Here is a 19,904-nt window from a genome sequence, read left to right on the forward strand (position 1 = left end):
CATCCAAGTGGCATGTCCTGGTGGCAAGCCAGAATCCTGAGAATCCTCCCCTCTCTCACACACACACAAGCCCATCCCACCATTCACTCACTCTCTAACACTCTATTAACCCTAACTTACCTGGGCTACACGTAACAATGCAAGCACATTACTTAATATAACACACATATGTTACAAGGTCCAAAATAACTGGAGGGCACCAGGCTGGGGAAGGCTGTCTTAGGTTATACCTAAAAACATATTGTGAGGCATGGACCTGAGGACAGCGCCTAATTTCTGTTCTGTATTGTCCAGTGTAATCTATGTTCTTCAAAGGCCAGTCCCATAATAGCTTCCGAATATCGATATCTGGAGTGGAATTAGATGGTCTGGAACTGCAGTCTCTTTCACTACTTCTCCCCAGCTCCATGCCATTGCCCAGTTCAGAGGGCACTGAAAATGTAGGAATGGTGTCAGAAGCTAATTTCTAATATAGCATCCAGTAGAATGGTGCCTTCAGATGTTACATCAAAGGCCAACAAGTGGATGCATGAATGAGAACCAGGATTCACATTGAGCTCACCAATGGAAATAAACCTTTGTCTGCCGGCTGATAATTCTGAAGGCTTCTCCGCCAACAGGCAGAGAAAAGCTGAAGCAGATTGCAGTCAAACATGCAGGTAAATAGAAGCAGCCACCCATCCTTCTTTGCACATTGTTTCATGCCATTTCTCTCTCAGTGGCTACCTTTCCTAGAACGGGGGGGGGGGGGGCTGATAAGGAAAATTAACCACTAAGGAGACAAATAAGCAAAGGTCAAAGGAAGATGACAAGCAGCTTCTCCTTCCCTTAATGTTTGATTTGGATCCCCTCTCACTTTGTGTATGTGTGGGCTGGGCATAGTGAGCATAGTTTATAGATCAGCTCTGGTTCATATTTGCTTTTTGCGCTTCTGGATTATCATCTATGGGAGGAACTCATCATGCCTTATCCCATTGGAATACATTGGGCCGGTTTGCATGATCAAGCAGCCCACCGTGGCTTATTTAAACCACGGTGGGCTGCTTGATCATGCAAACCAGCCCATTGTGTTCCAGTGGGATAAGACATGAGCTTCTCCCATAGATGATAATCTAGAAGGGTGGCCATTCAAAATGGCCACCCACACATGCCACAGCCCACCGTGGCTTATTTAAGATGCAATGGGCTGCAGTATGCGTGGGCAGCCATTTTGAATATTCAAGCTGCAACCACAGCTTCTCATGACATCCGAACTCAGTGAGGGTGGGGTTTTGGCGTGGTTAGCAAACCACCCGCAACCCTAAAACAGCCCATAGGCTGGGTTAAATAAGCGACAGTGGTCTGCGATGACTGTGCGAACCGGGTGATTGTTTGCTGTTTTATTTTAGACTTCTTTCATCTTCCTCCCCTGCGTTTGTTGTTTTAATTGTGAATATTGTGTTAAAATTATTACTATTTGTTTTATATTAACTTTTACCCTGATATTTTCTTCAGATACACATTCACTGGAATTTATACCTTTGAATCACTAATAAAAATTCTCGCAAGGGGCTTCTGTTTAGAAGGTTTCACTTTTCTTCGAGACCCATGGAACTGGCTTGACTTCACGGTCATTACATTTGCGTAAGTTTTTGGTTTGATTTTTTTTACAATATTGAATAGGGCTTGTTAGTTGATAATAACCTCAAACTGAAATCTTATTTGGCAGGAAGAACCTGTAGGAAGAGTTTCCTGTTATAATAAATATCCTCTTTTTTTATTAGTAGTATTATTTATTTTTAGTATCCCAGAATAAGCTTGTGCTGCAGACCCAGAGCAGTATGTCTGCAACTAACTCTGGGAAACCCTCTTAAAATAAGCTAAAATGAGCTAATTTCATATTTTGTCTTCTTTCTGTTCATCAGAATGGAAGCAGGCTCTCAAGTTCCCAAATTAGTTGGGTTTTTAATTTTTTTTTAAAAAAAGAAGCAATGTGATTTGCTCACTGACATTTACATTTAATTTGAAGGTCAGGAAAGCATATTAATGAACACAAGCAAATGCAGCAAAAGGGGATGAGGTCTTGATGAAAGACCCCAAGTAATTAGCTTCAGCTCTGCCTCAATTCTGAATAACTGTGATTTAATTCTACAGGTATGTAACAGAATTTGTAAACCTAGGCAATGTTTCAGCTCTTCGAACTTTCAGAGTATTGAGAGCTTTGAAAACTATTTCTGTAATCCCAGGTAAGAAGTGGAGTGGTTTGACAAAGTGCCAGGCCCCTTGTGTATCTCCAACTGTTTTCTGTGTGTTGTCATTGTGTTTGTGTGTGAACTCCCCTATTACAGATATGTGACAGAGTTTGTGGACCTGGGCAATGTCTCAGCGTTGAGAACATTCAGAGTTCTCCGGGCATTGAAAACAATATCAGTCATTCCAGGTGAGAGCTAGGTTAAACATGGAGGCTGACTTTTAAAAACTCCATTGAAGATGAAATCATATTTTAAGCCTAAGCCATGCTGCTTGCTGCACAGTATAAGCAAAAAATAAAAAGCAGGAATCGAAAACTTTGTTTTCAGTGAAATGGGATTCTTTGCTTTTTAAATATTGTCGCTTGATTTTGTTTCCAAATCAGCCTTTGAGTTTAACAGATTCTTGCATGAGACATTTGCAGTAAGTGGCTATATGGTTTGCATCTTATGACATCGAGCTTTCTACTTTTAAATTAAATATCAGTGTACTAAGGCTTTCATATTGATGCAAATTTTACCATTTGTTGCAGGCACTTCAAACTAAAACTTTGAATTTGCTCTGTGTGTGTGGTGGTGGTTTTTTAATTTTTAAAGATACGCAGAACATGAAAGATAGCATGGGCCGTGCATGGGGATTTTCTAAAAGGTGTCTTTCTTCTCCAAGCCATCGCCTGTTTTATTAAATAAAACTGAATTCAGTATCATTAAAATATCTAACATAAAGTTATTCATGTTGTTGAACATTATAAAAACTGATTCTGCAATAATGGTTTGGGCAAGAGACACCAGCCAAACAAAGCAGTATACTTTTCTACATAGGCCTGAAATAGAGCATGGAGAGCGAAATCACATTTTTGCTTAGGCAAGGTTTCTCTGATTATATATTACACATATATATTGTGAGATATCTATTTTATTTCCACACACAATTTCAAATCAGCATACACCTAACAGCTTCTCATTCATGTTCATAGGCAATCAGGCTTTTCATGGAACTGTCACGAATACAATCATTTCGTTGTCATTCTGCATGAAATGTTACCTAAATCGAGCACGTTCACACGACATGCCGTACTTTTAGTGCGTGACGTTGTAATAAATCACCCTTTCTCCTTGCAGGCCTGAAGACGATTGTGGGAGCCCTCATTCAGTCAGTGAAGAAGCTCTCGGATGTCATGATCCTGACTGTGTTTTGTCTGAGTGTATTTGCCCTAATAGGGCTCCAGCTTTTCATGGGGAACTTGAGGCATAAATGCCTCATTTGGCCACCAGACAATTCTACTTTTGAGATAAACATAACTTCCTACTTCAATAGCACAATGGGAGAAAATGGTACCTTTATTAATACAACTGTGACCACGTTTAACTGGGATGACTACGTCAGTGATGACAGTAAGGGCTGGTGACATTGTTGACTTTTTAAGGTTTTAAATGTTTTGCTGATCACACGTGGATTGTTGTTGATATGCACTAAAATTTTGCAGCATAGCCTAGACTGCACTTGTCACTCTTTAACAAGTACCATTGACTATTAACCATAGTCTTAGGACTCTGTATTATCTCTGGTAGGGCTAGCATGACATGTTGATGTCTCTATAGTAGAGAGTCAAATTAGATTCTGATCCCCTGATCAGTTGCCCTGTCCCAGAGTCTTCCAGTTTCAAGTGTGTGTATCTGAAGGTGGGTATTCGGGACATAATAGGGATTCTGTTTCTGTCCCACTGCCCAGCAATCTCCCTTCCTGAGCTAGCTGGGGTGGTCTCAGGGGTGGGCTTGGAGTTACACCTTGGATCTGGTTTTCTGTGCTGGGTGGGATGATGGTGATCTGCATGTAGGGGAACTTTCTGTAGTTCTGTTGCCACAGACACTTCACTACTGGTGGGGTTTAGAGCTTCACTGGGAGTCAGAGCCCCTGTAGGTGCAGTGGGCTAATTAAGATGGTCTGCCCCAGGAAGTTGATGGATCTGAATGGTTCTTTGATGGCTCTTGGGGATTTTCCTGCCGTTCAGCAGGCGATGAAGCTCTGGTTGACCTCTGGAATGGGGAAATGGCCTGGGCTGCTGGTATGATCACTCCTGAGTGTCCTCTCCTTTTGAGTTGAGCCAAAAAAGAGCTACCTGGTGGGATGGCGACTAGAGTGAGGTTGGTGGGAAAACTCAGAACTCGGAACAACTCCAACCAAACACAGCGTAGGGCCTTTTGAAAGGCCTACACGGTGGTCAAGAAAGTGTTCTTCTCCATCGTCACTGCATCTGCATAGAGTTGCCCAGTGGAGCTCTCTCAGTAGCCCGTTGTGGCCAATTTGTGCAACACTTTGCAGATAAAATCACCCGTATCTGTGCTGACCTGGATGCCATAGTTGATACAAGTCCTTTGTGCTGACATTATTGAATTAAGAAAATGCATTTGCCCCAGTAGGTTTAATTGTCTCACTGTTTCAAAATAATGCAGATTGCCTATGTATTTACCCATCTGGTGTCTCCTTGCGGGTTGTACAACCTCTACTCATGGGAGGAATGAATCACCAATGCATCATCCCAAGGCCATTTCTGTCATTAGCCACATCAGTACAGTTCAGTGTGCTGATTACCTGGAATGAATTTGTCTCCCTGATTTTGTACTGTAGCTAAGTTAACATGAAGTACACTGCAATCCGAAGTTACACATACTTTGTTTCCTCTTCCCTCTCCATTCCTTTTTCCTTCTGTAGCATCTTTTAATATCTGTACAGCACTTAGAAAAACGTAGGTGTTTTATCAGTATTTATTAGTACTATTGATAATAAGAATATCATCTTTTACAGCAAAAGTTTGGCAGCAAACTGCTATGGGGGTTTACTAAGGACAAACTTACACTTTGGGGATATCAACCATACTTATTATATTTATAAATTACATCTTGTATCTTATTGGGTAACATCCAGCATTGCACAAGTGGACTTCCAGTTGTGTAATGGGACTTTCCCTCCCTCTCCTCCCCCTGTTCCCCCATGTACCCTCCTTCCACCCTCCAAAGCAGATTTGGGGGGCCCGCAGGAGAAGGAGGAATTGATTCCACCAATGGTTCTATTCCTTTGGCAGATGGACACCACTGGATTTCACCCATTATGTTTAGGTTGTTCAGGCAGTGACAAATTCTAGAGGGGCAGCCATGTTGGTGTGTTGGAACAAAACCAGCCAAGTGTCTTATGGGACCTTAAAGACTAACCAATTTGTTGAAGCATAAGCTTTCATGGATCAGAGATCATTTTACCAGATGCATGACTGATTGCATCTGATGAAGTAGGCTCTAGTCCATGAGAGTTGATGCCATAACAAATTGATTAGGCTTTAAGGTGCCAGAAGACTCATTAGTTAGTTAGTTAGTTAGTTAGTTAGTTAATTCAAATAGTTACTGTCAGTGCAATTAAATGTTATCCATCTATCTTTCTGAACAGATCACTTTTACTTCTTGGAAGGACAAAATGATGCTTTGCTATGTGGCAACAGCTCAGACGCAGGGTGAGAGAATGGTCTGTTTTATTGTGTTGTATAGATAGTGGGTGCAGTGGTGATGATTAAGGCTGCACAATTTAACTTTTCCTTTAATCTCTACAGCATTTCAAATCTCTTAACTTTTTGGGGCCAGAAATGTGCTATTTGAATGTCACCATCTACATGTATGGGATAAATGAAGGGGATGGGATGGGGGGAGACTATATTCGACATGTATTCCCCTGAAGATCATGTGTTAGAGTAATATCCCCCCCAACGCGCACATCTCACAATTTATTATTCAAACTTGAGAAGCATTTCTAAGATCAAAGGGAGACTTTTCCTTCTCTCTAGGCTTTATGTTAAAACATAGTAAGCTTATAGGGTAACACTTTCGGATGGTGTGCTAAGGATTTGGCTAAGTTTCCAGTTAATTTTGAAAAAGCTTTGACTCTGTAGACCTTTGCATGCAATTGGCTTTCTTGAATTGTTTCACCGTATTGCAAAGCATTTTCATCCTACTGAAAATTGAAACACCACTTGCTCAGGCATCAGCCTGTAGTAAAGCAAACATTGATTAGGATAAATCTTTTAAAAATGGCAAACTTTTTTTCCCCTTTTTCTAGCCAATGTCCAGAAGGATATATGTGTGTCAAAGCTGGTAGAAACCCCAACTATGGCTATACAAGTTTTGATACCTTCAGCTGGGCCTTCTTGTCACTCTTTCGGCTGATGACTCAGGACTACTGGGAAAATCTTTACCAACTGGTGAGGGTCTTTATAAACAGGGAGTTCCAGCAGTAGTACGGAGCTTGAACTTTATAGAGCAACTTACAGTCGAAAGTACTTGAGCATATTACAAAGGAAGCCAGGCTCTGTTAACTATGTGGCAGATTCCAGAAGCATACCGTTGTGTGTTCAAGTCAGTCAAAGAACATCAAATACTATGTAGTAGATTTAGTGCTAGCAGGACAGGGCAGCCTTTGCCAATGTAGAGCCCTCCCAGTGTTTTGGACTACGGCTTCCACTTGCCCCAGTCGGCATGGGCAATGGTTAGGGGTGATAGGAGTTTAGTACTAAACTTCTGGAGGGCACTATATTGGGGAAGGCAAGTGTAGGCCCGAATGGCATTGTCTGCAGGGTTGGTTGCCTTCATGCTTATGAACAGGGGAGCCCCTGGGCCTGGCTATAGCATAAAATCAGGCTTGTTTTCTGACCTGCCTGTCCCATATGAACACAGGAAGCTACCGTATACTGGGTCAGACCATTGGTCCATATAGCCTTGTATTGTTTATGCTGAGTGGCAACCCTGCTACCTGAGACCCTTTAAACTGGAGATCGAAGCTGGGGCCCTTTGCGTGCAAAGCATGCACTCTGCACCCTTTCCTGTGGCCCTGTAGACTAGATGCAAAACACCCCCTGGCAAAGGGGGTTGCATATGTATGCTGGCATTTTCTTATACACAGGGATGGTGTGGGTGCCCGTCTCGCTCTGGGATTCCAGTGGACTGCCTATGCCCCTGTCGCGCCTAGGTCCTTGCTCGCCCCCCTTCCCGCGCTCACCAAGCCGCCTGCAACTTACCTGGGCCTCGTCCACCTCCGTCACCATCACCATGTTTTGAAAAAACATAGCAATACTGTACACGTAGACTTATACGTAAAATGGCGCTGTGAATCTTGCGTATATGGGAGATTCATGGTGCCATTTTGCATAGAAGTCTATGTGTACAGTATTGCAATTGCCATGTTTTGAAAAAAAACACATGGCAATCATGGTAGAGGCAGACGGGGCCTGGGTAAGTTCAGGCAGCTCGGTAAGCAGGCATGGGGCTTGAGCAGGGGCAGGGGCTGGGTGGGCACCCAGAGAACCTGGATGGGAGGGGCACCTGTCCATCCCTATTTATCCGTTATTCTTATCTTTGGTGCCCCTGCCAAAAAGATTGAACATCACTGGTGTAGTAGACTCTACAAAAAGATTGAACATCACTGGTATAGTAGGCTCTACAGCAGCAGTGTTGAACCTCAGGCCCGCAGGCCAAATCTGTCCTGCTTGGCATCTTAATCTGGCCCTCTGGGCTTCCCTAGATGGCCACGGCCCTTCCTCGTTCCCCTGACTGCCAATTTTTTTGGTGGTTTCCCAGCTTTTGTATGCTTTCCTACCATTCTAAAAGGTTGAAATGCCTCTCCTAAGGCAGAGTTCCTGGCAATAGGTGCTTTAAGCTACAATATGCTGATATCTTTAGTATTTGGGCCATGTCCCTTTTGCCTTTAGCCCCCTGCCCATCTGCATTTGGCCCTGGAATGTGGCCTCCAAGAGCTTCCCTTAACTGAATTCAGTCCTCAGGCTGAAAGGATTTCAGCACCCTTGCTGTACAGAATGTAGATCTGGAATGGCCTCGACCGAGAATGCTCACAAGTAAGATGATAGGCAGGATGGAACAGGAAGGAGAAGGAAGGAAGTGAGAAAGAAATGGCAAGCATAGGTGTTAGTGGAATAAGAGGAGATGGCATTGGAGTGGGGAGCATTAACTGGCATCCCATGGCTGTGTCCACAAGATCCTGTGGTGTTCCAACCATGCTGGTACTTTCAGTGTGTGGTCAGCACTCTTGCTTACCTCACTGGTTATTCTAGGAATTAAGAGGGAGAAATGCGACCCGACTATTTTACAAAATGTCCCCGCCAGTGTCAGCCATAAAGTTGCACAGTAGAGAAATAACTATATTATTTGTGCCACTTTGGCCAGTAACCAGCAGCTGTGGCTGCTGCAAATCAAATCAGTGATACCTTGAAGAATGACTGTGTAAGACCTTGACTTTCTATTCCGGGTGCCGAGAGAACTAAACTATGCAGGGGGACAATTTCATGTTCAGAAGTGGGCTGCTCCTACTCCCTTCCTTCTTTTTAAGATCAGGGATGAAGGAGAAGTGACTTTCAATAAAGAAGAATGCAGTGGCTAATACAGCAACCTCATGTTCATTACACAGAATCACATGTGAACTTGCACATATAGTTCACATGTATGACATATATGACCAGCATATGACTGTACATGAATTCAGAATAAAATAACCACTGCTAATGAGGATGATGGGCAATGCCCGTCTTATGGAGCACAACACTACACTATCATTATAAGGGAGGCCAATACATTTCATAGGAATGTTATGACATTTTTTATTTTATTTTATTTTGTAGACTTTGCGAGCGGCTGGCAAAACATACATGATCTTTTTTGTTCTGGTGATTTTCCTGGGCTCTTTCTACCTGATCAACCTGATCCTGGCTGTTGTCGCCATGGCCTATGAAGAGCAGAATCAAGCCACCATGGAAGAGGCAGAGCAGAAAGAGGCAGAGTTTCAGCAGATGCTGGAACAGCTGAAAAAACAACAAGAAGAAGCTCAGGTTGCGTGATGGTGGAATACAGTCTCTTAGGTTTTTGTCCTCTGCTCAGACAGGATGTAAAACCAGCATTTTGCCATATCATATTGAGATGCTCTTACCTGCTTACCATCAGTCATATTTGAGCTTGAAACATTTCAAGATGGCTGCTGGGTAGTGGGATTGGGCATACGCATACCCAAATAAGAAGCACAGTGGGCCCATTGGAGCAGGGAGAACACTATAATATGTAATTCCTTCAGGCAAAATTTATAGGGCTTAGACAGAGCTGAGTTAAGAGCTCTATTCCTTCTGTCCATGAGTCTCAAATGACTAAAGTGTGCCTCTCCCAGGGGGTGGAAATGTGGTTAGGGATAATCAAATATGAAGTGTATTTTCTACACTGCACTAAAACAGAAATCTAATTTGGCCTTATTTAATTTTGCACACATTGCCCATTCTGTTAAAAAGAACTGGCTGTGAGGCCCAGCCTTGGACACAGGAATAGGCATTTCACTTTCCTTTCCATGCTGATTAGTAAGACAGGACAAAGGGACTCCTGTCCCTCTTTCTCCCACCTGTTTCGCTGGGCCAGATTCAGTACCTGTTCAGCCTTTTTTGCTCTGGGTTATGCTCCCAGTAGGACTGCCTTGTGAAGCAAGAGAAGAGAAATATATTCTTGGTATCTCTTTCTCCCTCTCTAGTGAGTGGCTTTCCAAGGAAGAATGTGATTCCAGCGTGCTGGATGAGGGCCTGGTTCCCAACACAGTTGGGTAGACCCACCTTTTTTTTCTCACCAACAAAGAAAGAGGAAACATTCCTCAAGTGAGACTCAACAGTGCTAGAGTAAACCTGGCCAGGGCAGCAGGGTGAAGTGACCTGCTTCTGATGACAGCATGAGGGACAGATAGATATAGCCAGGAACTGGTGTCTGAATTTTGCAACAAAACATTAGAAACGTTAGCCCTAGCAGCCGGGAGAGGAGGCAGGGCTGGCCCAAAGGACAAAATGGTGCCTCCCCCCCCATTCCATTTACAGATTTGACCTGCAGTTGAATCTTACTTCAACACTAGTGATGGGACAACATCCTCCACTGTAGCTGAAGGCAGTAGGATTGATTAGGGGGAAAAGGGCATACTAACTTAGGGAATTTCGGGGGGGGGGGACTGCTGCCACTCTGCTGAGTGATGCAGCTGCCTCACTCTGCCTAATTGTAGGGCCAGCCCTGAGAGGAGCAGGCAGTACCATTTGAGCTCGGCTTCTTGCAGCAAAATGTCGTGCTCCAGGACTGAAACTGCCACGCTGAGGTAAATTTGGTGAGGTCCTGGAATACTTCTTAGCGTTTTAAACCTGCACAATTGTTCTGTAAGCTCAGTTTTCTTCCCCTGGAACATAGGATTAGTGTAATGAACTTCAAATTCATCTGCTTTTGAAAAGAAACCCCAATAATAGTATTAACAGATTAGTATTGTACATTTTCAATGTATTTAACTCTGTCACACAACAGGCAGCCGCTTTAGCCGCTGCAACGGGGGAGTCTAGAGAGTTCAGTGAAGTTGGTGGTGTAGGAGGGTTCTCGGAGAGCTCTTCAGCGACATCGAAGCTGAGTTCAAAGAGTGCTAAAGAGAGGAGGAACCGGCGGAAAAAAAGGAAACAGAGGGAACAGTCTGAAGGAGATGAAAAGGATGAAGACAAATTTCAAAAATCTGAATCTGAGGACAGCATCCGGAGGAAAGGCTTTCGATTCTCCATTGAAGGGAACAGACTGACATATGAGAAAAGGTTCTCTTCCCCACACCAGGTATGGAGAAGGCATCTTGGTCTGCTTGCGCAACAACTACTATTGGTCCAATTGGAAAGTGGTCAGCCTCCCACAGATATGTGCATTCAGAAGGGTTGTTTGTGTGTTTGATTTTTTAAGAAGGTCCACTGATCCCTTCTACATTTTGGTGCCATGAGACTCTGGGTCACCTCACATTAAGCTAAAATGATGGTTTGATGCTACACAGCTGAATCTGGGGTTCATGTACCTTTTCTCTAACTCCCTCTTCTCCCTTCATGTTTTCACTTAATTACTTCCTGGTATGTGTTCATCTGATGTGTAGAACAGTGCGCAGGGAGGCATTTATCAAGTAGTGGTAGTTACCACAAGGAACACCTTTCCAGCAAGGCACATTGATCAGGTGCCTGGCAGGGAAGTTGAAGCAAACATGTATATATCTAACCAAGCATGCAAGCCAATTAGTCCTGGTTCCATGTCTTGGAGGGTCTTTGAGCCAAGTCCTCTGCATGCACCCACCTCACCCTCCTGACCACCTTTGCTGCTATCTGTTCACTTGCCTCTCCCTCTGGGCCCAGTCCAATTCCTCTCCCAGAGGGAGAGTACAAGACATGCAGTGGTCCACTCACTGCGTGCTTGCTCAGACAGGGAAGGTGAACAAGGCAGCAACAGCAAGGAGAAGGAGCAGCAAGACTAGAGAGCTCCAGGGGAAATGAAGTGGGCCCCACCTGCTGAAGCAGGGGCCTCGGCTGGCACCCAGCGATGCCAACCCTGACGCTGCCCCTGAAGACAATGCAAGGATGGGGCTGAGCAATGGCTAGCTGTGGTTTTATTCATTTATGATCCATCTTATACAGAATGCAAAACTACGATAAACAGTTCTACTAAGCAGAGCCTTTTGCTGTGATTAAGTAGAGTTATTTAATAAATATTTAGTATTTTGTGGTGAATATTAATGGAGATCATTCATGTGCCCAAAGCATCTGTGTTCCATCATTTCCTTTGTAAGTTGGGTGGTGGTGGGAAGAGCCTCACGACACCATCATTTCACCACACTTAGGATTTCTTCCACTTTTCCATCATCTTCTTGTATGTGGCTTATGGGTGTTTCTGACCTTGGGTTGCCTTCTTGCGTTTCCTCACAGTCTTTGCTGAGCATCCGCGGATCCCTCTTTTCCCCAAGGCGCAGCAGCAAAGCAAGTCTTTTCAGCTTCAGAGGCCGGACAAAGGATATAGGATCGGAAAATGACTTTGCTGACGACGAGCACAGCACCTTCGAAGACAATGAGAGCAGGAGAGATTCTCTCTTCGTTCCACACAGACACAGTGAGCGGCGCAACAGCAACGTCAGCCAGGCCAGCCGGTCGTCCAGGGTGGTCCCTGTGCTTCCGGCCAACGGGAAGATGCACAGCACCGTGGACTGCAATGGGGTGGTTTCCTTAGTTGGTGGGCCTCCTGCTCTGATGTCACCCACTGGGCAGCTTCTGCCAGAGGTAATCATAGATAGAGCAGCCACTGATGGGAAGTTGTGCAAGCCATGCCAGCCCTTTTTGCACTGTAGCCACTGTTTCCTGGAATGAAATCCCTCATGAGTACTCAGTAGGACAAGCTACAAATGTCTTCTGTGTAAATCCAAATAATCTGAAACTGTAGCCTGGGGGGCACAGAACCTTAGGCTCTGTGGCCAAGTCCAACCCTCCTGGGATCCCAGTCCACCTGGCAGGAATGAATCTGAGCATGTGGAGATGACTGGTAGATCAGATTCAAAATCAGAATGGGAACCGCAAGAACAGAGAGAGGCACCATCCCTAGTGAGCCCAGATATAGTGAGGCTTTCTTCCCAAGACCTTGACACACAGATGGCCCAGCCAGAACAGCTCCCCCATTCCTCCATCATGAGAACTCAAGTTTCGGAGGAGGGTGAGGGGCATTACTTAAGGAATACTAGGGTCCGTCGCAGAGCAAAGCAAGAAAAGTTACTGGCAGGGCTCAGACGCTCTGCCAGGTTGGCCACTCGTGAAAGCCAACGAAGGAGGGAGCCACCATAAGGGAGGGGCATCCCCGCGAAGCGAATCTGGCTGTGAAGTTCTTGCCCAGACTGCTGGCAACTTCTCTAACTTCCACTTCGTCTCCTCTGTTGATATTTATAGATGAGTGGATTAGCTGGTTCATTGTGGTCTGAGAGTTTCCTAGAATCTGCATTTGTAAAGAAGCTAGTCCTAACTAATAAAGTAGTGTTAGCCTGAAGTTTCCTGGAATGTGTTGATTGTGAAGGATCGGGGTGACAAAGGAACCATGACACCACCCCTCTGGGGTTCCCCAAAAGGCTATGCCCCCTTCCCCTGGCTCCACCTTCTTTTCCTCCCAACCACCTATGGTTTTTTTGTGCCATTTCCCCCACCCCCATTCTAAAAGGTTGAAATGTCACTCCTAGAGCTTAGTTACTGACAGTAAGAGCTTTAAGCTACAACATGCTGGTATCTTTTTGTATTTTTGACCCCACCTCTTGAATGACTAACATTTATTGCATTAGTCCTTAGACTGTAGCAGCACAAAACCAAGTTACAAAACTTACAAAAACATACATAAGAATACAGTAATCACTAACTGACGTTAGTAGTTAGAATTATTAAAATGAAAACATCTTGAAATAACATTTTAAATAAGCTTGAAATAAGCTTTGCATATAAAATACATCACATCATAGCCTCACCTCTTTAGGCTTTGCCTCCCCGCCGCTGGAATGCGGTCCCCGAGAGCTTCCCTGAAATGGAATTTGTTCCTTGGGTCGAAAGAGGTTCTGCACCCCTGCTGTAGCCCTATTCAGGCATTCCAAAGAATGCATGAGGGCACAAAATATGGGGGGGGCAGGGACATGCACACCAGTCCCACCCCAACATCCCCATGTGTGCTGGCCCCACCCCCTCCATTCCCAGTGTGTTCAGCGTCCTTGTGATTGGGAATTCTGATGGTGCACGATTGCTGGTTTGGGGGAGGATTCTAAGCACATTCAGCTGGACATGTATAGAACCTCCTTTCAAACTATTGTACTCAATGCGTGAAGGCCAAGCATGGAAGGGGCATGGCCAGTGTACATGGGCACATTGAGGGCATGGCCCCACACCCCCTACAGTGTTTATGCCCCTCTTAAATAGGGCTAGAGCCAAGTAAAAATATGAGAATATCTGTAAACACAGAACTAACCTTCTTAAACTACAGAGAAGAGCAACTTGGCTCAGCCCTAAGGTCTTATTGGCAAATGACAATAGTAGTGTGTATCATAAGTAGCACTGCAATAATTTGTCAAAAAATTGGATAGATTAATCAATGAAAATAATTTGATTTGATAAAAATTTCCAAGGACAAAAGGGGGCCTGAACCCTCCCAGGGCAAAATTTGGAGTGGAGCATGGAATTACCAGTGAGCATCAATATTTCCACTGGTGTTCCTTCCAGTGCAGCAGCCACCTTTGAAAAAAAAAAAAAAACAAGCCAGGAGCACCTGGAACAATGCTATGGGATGATACAGAATTGTTCCAAAGGGAGATTTTAGGCCTCCAACACAGAGGAGGAGGGTGCCATGTTTTTAACCCAAAAGTCTCTGTCACAGCAATGCTATGACATCACAGAGTTCAATCTGGGTGCTTCAAGTCAAAAAAAAGAAGAAGAGGGTGGTTGCTGGATGCCAACTGCCAGAAGCACCACTGATACTGGCCAGTTACTTTCATTACATACCGCAAATTTCCCTCCCCTTGAAAAAAACCTCTCCCATTTTTGCCTCTTGCAAATGGGATGGCAAAAATAGGGGAGGGGCATTATACAGCCACATTACAACTTGCATAAGCATTATCTAAAAACAATGAGACCATGCTTTTTTTTTTCTTCAGAATAATTGTTTATTCACATGCAAATGTATGCAGATTTGATTGATCCAAATCCCTAGGTTTCATCATCTCTAATTTCTTTAATTGGATGACCTAATCGTATGGCAGGGGCCGCGGTGGCTTAGTGGTTAAGATGCTGAACTGCAGACTGGAAGGTCGGCAGGACAGCAGTTCAAGACCCAAGTGCCGCGTGTCGGAGTGAGCTCCCGTCTTCAGTCCCAGCTCCTGCCAACCTAGCAGTTCAAAAGCAAGAAATTGCAAGTAGATAAATAGGTACCGCCTCGGCAGGAAAGGTAACAGCGTTCCGTGCACCTCGGTGTTCAGTCATGCCGGCCGCATGACCACGGAAGCGTCTTCGGACAGCGCTGGCTCTTCGGCTTAGAAACGGGGATGAGCACCACACCTTAGAGTCGGACACGACTGGTTGGGGACACCTTTTAATCGTATGGCACACTAGGGAGGATATAAATGGAAAAGCCCTAGTATGACCTTCTTTGGTGAAGCTTTCCATACCCCATCACTCCCCATCTTAAACACATGACAACATCATCCACTTTGTAATCCATTTTGTGAGGGGGGTTATCTGAAACATGGGCTATAAATCTATTAAATCCTCCTCCTCTTCCTCCTCCTTGTGGCAAATCAGCAAACGGAAAAATTCTCAAGTAATGGCAGCTGAAGACCACTTCTAGCACTCTTTTACAGAAGGGAATGAAGTCCATCTCCTTACTTCACAGGTGGGCAGGGATTTAAACAGATCTTCCCAGCCCAGGGTCAACAAACTCTTATAGATATAGCTTATGGATATGACAAATACAACATTATTCACCCTGAACTTCAATGGCACTGTCCCCACGTCTGTCCAATGAGATTTGCCGTTCAAGTCTACAAGCGGGACTTTCCATTGATGGTTGATCAGAAAACCCTGCCATGTTCCATTACTGACTGGTGATAGGACAGATTAGGGGCCACCATTAGAGTCACCTACTTTTCTCTATGTGGTGAACAACTTGAAAGAGGTGTTCAGGTGGTATCCTATCATTTGTTTACTACATTTGAATCCCACCCTACTTTCAATGAATTCTGAATGGTATAGTCGAAATTTATAAATAGTCTCTAGCCCTATTCAGGTGTTTATTTGAATTCCCTGAGGCCTTAAAGTGTATACTGGGATGGGGCTGTGTAGGCTGGCCGACCCCTGAGAACTCTTTGTGCAATCAGGTTTCCTGATAAGGCAGGATCCATGACTGTGCTGAGAGTTCTACTTGCATTCAAGTGAATGTGAATGTGAATAGAACTCCAGTTCAGACCTCACCAGTTCAACAAGGCAAGGACTGTACTGAGGGGGACAGCATGCCCAAAGATGTAGGGTTGAGGTCAGAATGCCTGGCCTTGTCCCAGTACACCCTTTAAGCCCTCACACGTTGAAGCAAATGCCTGAACAGGGCTTCTCATTTCAATGCTAGCCAGGTCAAGAACTGCCTAGCTTCAGGGGTGGAAATTCATTGGTTGCTCTTAGCCCATTCCCATAACCACCAATTATGAATGCTTCAACATATGTCAAGCTTCTGACTCTTCATGTCCTGGGGCACCATTCATAGGAAGGGTTGAGCCAGCAGACGCTGAGTAAGGATGGACAAATCTGTCAAGTTTGGTTTCTCAGTTTTCCTAGGGATGTAAGAAAGTTACTTACCGTTTCACGGATCTGCTTCGCGGTGGGTAGGGAGGCGCTCCGTCCCTACCCCCGGAGTCCTGCCCGGCCGGCTCCACTCCGCAGGGATTCCGCGGAGCCGCCGGCCGGCTCCACCGGCAGCCAGACATCTGGCCGCTGGGTAGCAGGGATGCAAATGGCGGCTGCCATAGCCGCCGCCATTTGCATCCCTGCATTAAACCGTGATAGGCTACGTAAAGACTTACGTAGCCTATCACGACTGAGTTAAAAAAAAACAACACGTGTACACAAATGGCGGCGCCTATGGTGGCCGTCACTTGCGTTCCTTATTTATAAATATAAATATTTACATAGGCTAAAATGGCAAATCAAAAAGGAACGCAAATAGCACCCACTATGCTGCTTGCGTTCCCCTTTATTTTCGCTATAATAGTCTACGTAAATATTTACGTAGACTAAGACGACGAAAAATAAGGAACACAAATGGCGGCCGCTGTAGCCGCCGCCATTTGCATACACGTTTTTTTTTTTTTTAACCCAGACATGATAGGCTACATAAATATTTACGTAGCCTATCACGTCTATGTAAAAAAAAACAAAAGACCAGACTGCAAATGGCGGTGGCGGCAGCCAGTTGGAAGACCAGCCGCCACCGCCACCGCCGCTGAAGCCGCTGCTGGAGCTGCTGCCGTCCGGAACATCCGCCCCAGGTAAGTCTCGTCCTGGGGGGGATCCGCGGGGGGGCGGGGGGCATCAGGCCGTTCCGCCACGGATTTTGGGGGGCCGAATGCCAGTGCATTTGGCCTCACTGAAATCCATGGCGGAATTCTCCGCCATCCCTAAATTTTCCAATCTTGAGTTTGGTTTGTCCCAAATTTCCCAAATCCCAAAATTTTGGAATTTTGAAAAAAGGTTTTCATGAAAATGTGTATGTAATTTTTCCTAATATACACGTTTGTTGCAAGTACTTTCCCCAAGGTAATGCATTTTTGAACATTATTTTCATGAACGTATGCGTTTTGTGTGCACTTTCCTTACAAAAATATTTGTACGTATTTTTGTATGCATTTTGTGATTGGAAAACTCTGTTGCAAAATTTGGAGAAGGATAATTGGGTTTTAGTTTGCATATTGGTTTGAAAGTGGTAAGTTCATTTTGGTTCATTAGGTAAGTTCATTAGGTAAGTTCACACTGAATGAATTTCTTCCCCATCCCTTGGGCTGAACCCCTATTTTTACAGATGTTGGGGATTTATTGCTCAAGCCTAATTATCGATGGGACTTCTTCACTTAATTATGTATAATTATGACTTAATTTCTAAAGGAGATTTGGACATCTTCATCTTTAGTTCTTTTAACAATTTGTGGTGTTTGCTGACTATTTTTATGAAATCAAAGATATGATGACTTTTTACATTCATGTCATTTTTTTCCAGGGCACCACTACAGAAACAGAATTAAGAAAAAGGCGCTCAAGTTCTTACCATATGTCTATGGATTTTCTGTCTGAACCTACTGCAAGGCAAAGAGCAATGAGCATAGCCAGCATACTTACCAACACAATGGAAGGTATGTACACTTATAAAGACCTCTCAGAGGGAGGCATTTGGGCTGGGTGGGCTATTTGGAGAGCCATGCCAGATGCTCTCCTGAGTACTGGTTGGGCTGGTGTTAGCTCTCTGGAGCGGCCGCCCACCCTATGACTTGCTCTTCCTGTTGTGCTAGAAGAAACCAGTGCTGGTGCAACATCATTAGAGCTAGCAGAATACAGCAGTGGGTACTACCCCATGGTTTATTCTAACCATAGTGAAGAACCCTCATCATGGTTTGAGCTTCCAGACACAGAGGAGGCAAACAGTGCTACAGAGCTGCTTGTCTGCTTTCATTTTCCACCAGTTTACTCCCATCTCTGTGATGCAGCAGCCTCTTGAGGTGGAGCAATGGCCCTAACTGGAGTTTGTCCATCTCAATTATCTGTGACTTGTGAATTCAGACAGTAAACCAGGGTTAGCAGAAACTGGGGCTTACAAACCAGCTTCAAACCATGGCTTGATGTACTGGTTTGGCAACCCCTTGCAAAGCATTTTGTAAGCTGGAAAACATAACACCAAGTTATGACTTGGCTTTACAAACCATCATTTGTCGGCATACCTGAATGCAGGTCTTCTCTCAATCCTCAGGTGCCAATTGCAACAAGCCCTTGGTGTGTGCATATGTGTACTTGGGGGAAGGCGGAATTCAGAAGCCCCTCCTCTTCCTCTGTCCCCACAGAACTGCAAGCGGCTTTTTCAGTTGGAGAGAGTTTAAAATATGGTTGGAGGGAGCTACTGAATCAGAACACTAAAGTTCCATATGCATGCATGAATCTTGATCTTGTGCCAGAGGGATTCTAAATCATGAATGTTCACTGTCATGTCCCAGAAGCAATGGAACAGTTCATTGGTACAGTTGGTACATTACCCTTTTAGATTCCAATGTCTGAATATACAAATATTTTGCAAAACCCTGACAAACTGATGTATTCAAAACTAGATTCTACAGCAAAGTCATATGCTGCTTTGGGAAGAAACAACTGCATATAGAGAAACCTGGTCCAGGTAGTGACGGCTGAGGACACAGTGATCAAAATTCAGTTTAGGAACTCCTTAAGGTCTGAATGGCTTAAAAACTCAAGTAGTTGTCTACTGTGCAATGTGACCATAAATCAGAATTCCAGGGCCTACAGTTTTCTAATAAATTTGTATTTTCCTTTAAAATTTAGTTGAGTACTTAAACTGGGCTCACAGGATGCTTAGCACTTTAATATATCACATAACACATACACTGGGGGGGGGGAGAGGTTAATCTAGGACATAAATATTTGTTGGATGAATACAGTAGATTGCTTTTTAAGTGGTTTTTTAAAATCTATTCTCCCCCCGCCCCCTTTCTAGAACTTGAGGAATCCAGACAGAAATGCCCTCCGTGCTGGTATAAATTTGCTAACATGTGCTTAATCTGGGATTGCTGGCCTCCATGGTTAAAAATCAAGCATATTGTTAATTTGATTGTGATGGATCCATTTGTCGACCTTGCTATCACCATCTGCATTGTTTTGAACACGCTGTTTATGGCCATGGAACATTATCCAATGACACCTCAGTTCAATAATGTGCTGTCCGTTGGAAACTTGGTAAGTCTGTCGCAATGTCCTATATAACAGAAAGCAAATAGTTATATTTACTGAAAGAATTACTGAATTGCTTAGAATTTCTAGGCTGGATCCAGATTGAGTTAGTCAGACTTGTGTCCTATTGAAATCAGTGTGAAAAGTTAGACATGACTTAAATTCCACTGATTGGTAAGTCTGTTGCAATGTCCTATATAAAGTAAAGCAAATAGTTATATTTACTGAAAGAATTACTGAATTGCTTAGACTTTCTAGGCTGGATCCAGATTAAGTTAGTCAGACTCATGTCCTATTGAAATCAGTGTGAAAAGTTAGACAT

The 19,904-nt window shown here is 44.2% G+C and overlaps 1 protein-coding gene across 1 annotated transcript in view; it reads left to right on the forward strand.

Annotated features, from left to right (window-relative positions):
• LOC146358471 (sodium channel protein type 2 subunit alpha-like) overlaps positions 1–19,904 on the forward strand; it is a 124,857-nt gene that overhangs the window by 51,465 nt on the left and 53,488 nt on the right. The window contains 11 exon segments of the mRNA XM_084811886.1: positions 1,495–1,623; positions 2,134–2,263; positions 2,266–2,419; positions 3,351–3,623; positions 5,668–5,731; positions 6,331–6,472; positions 8,900–9,106; positions 10,590–10,883; positions 12,008–12,355; positions 17,853–17,985; positions 19,350–19,588. Coding sequence (XP_084668012.1) covers positions 1,495–1,623; positions 2,134–2,263; positions 2,266–2,419; positions 3,351–3,623; positions 5,668–5,731; positions 6,331–6,472; positions 8,900–9,106; positions 10,590–10,883; positions 12,008–12,355; positions 17,853–17,985; positions 19,350–19,588 — 2,113 coding nt within the window.

The sequence above is a fragment of the Heloderma suspectum genome, chromosome 1, assembly GCF_057233095.1.
Source record: "Heloderma suspectum isolate Gila_16-S chromosome 1, 16-S_ref, whole genome shotgun sequence".
Classification (NCBI taxonomy): domain Eukaryota; kingdom Metazoa; phylum Chordata; class Lepidosauria; order Squamata; family Helodermatidae; genus Heloderma; species Heloderma suspectum.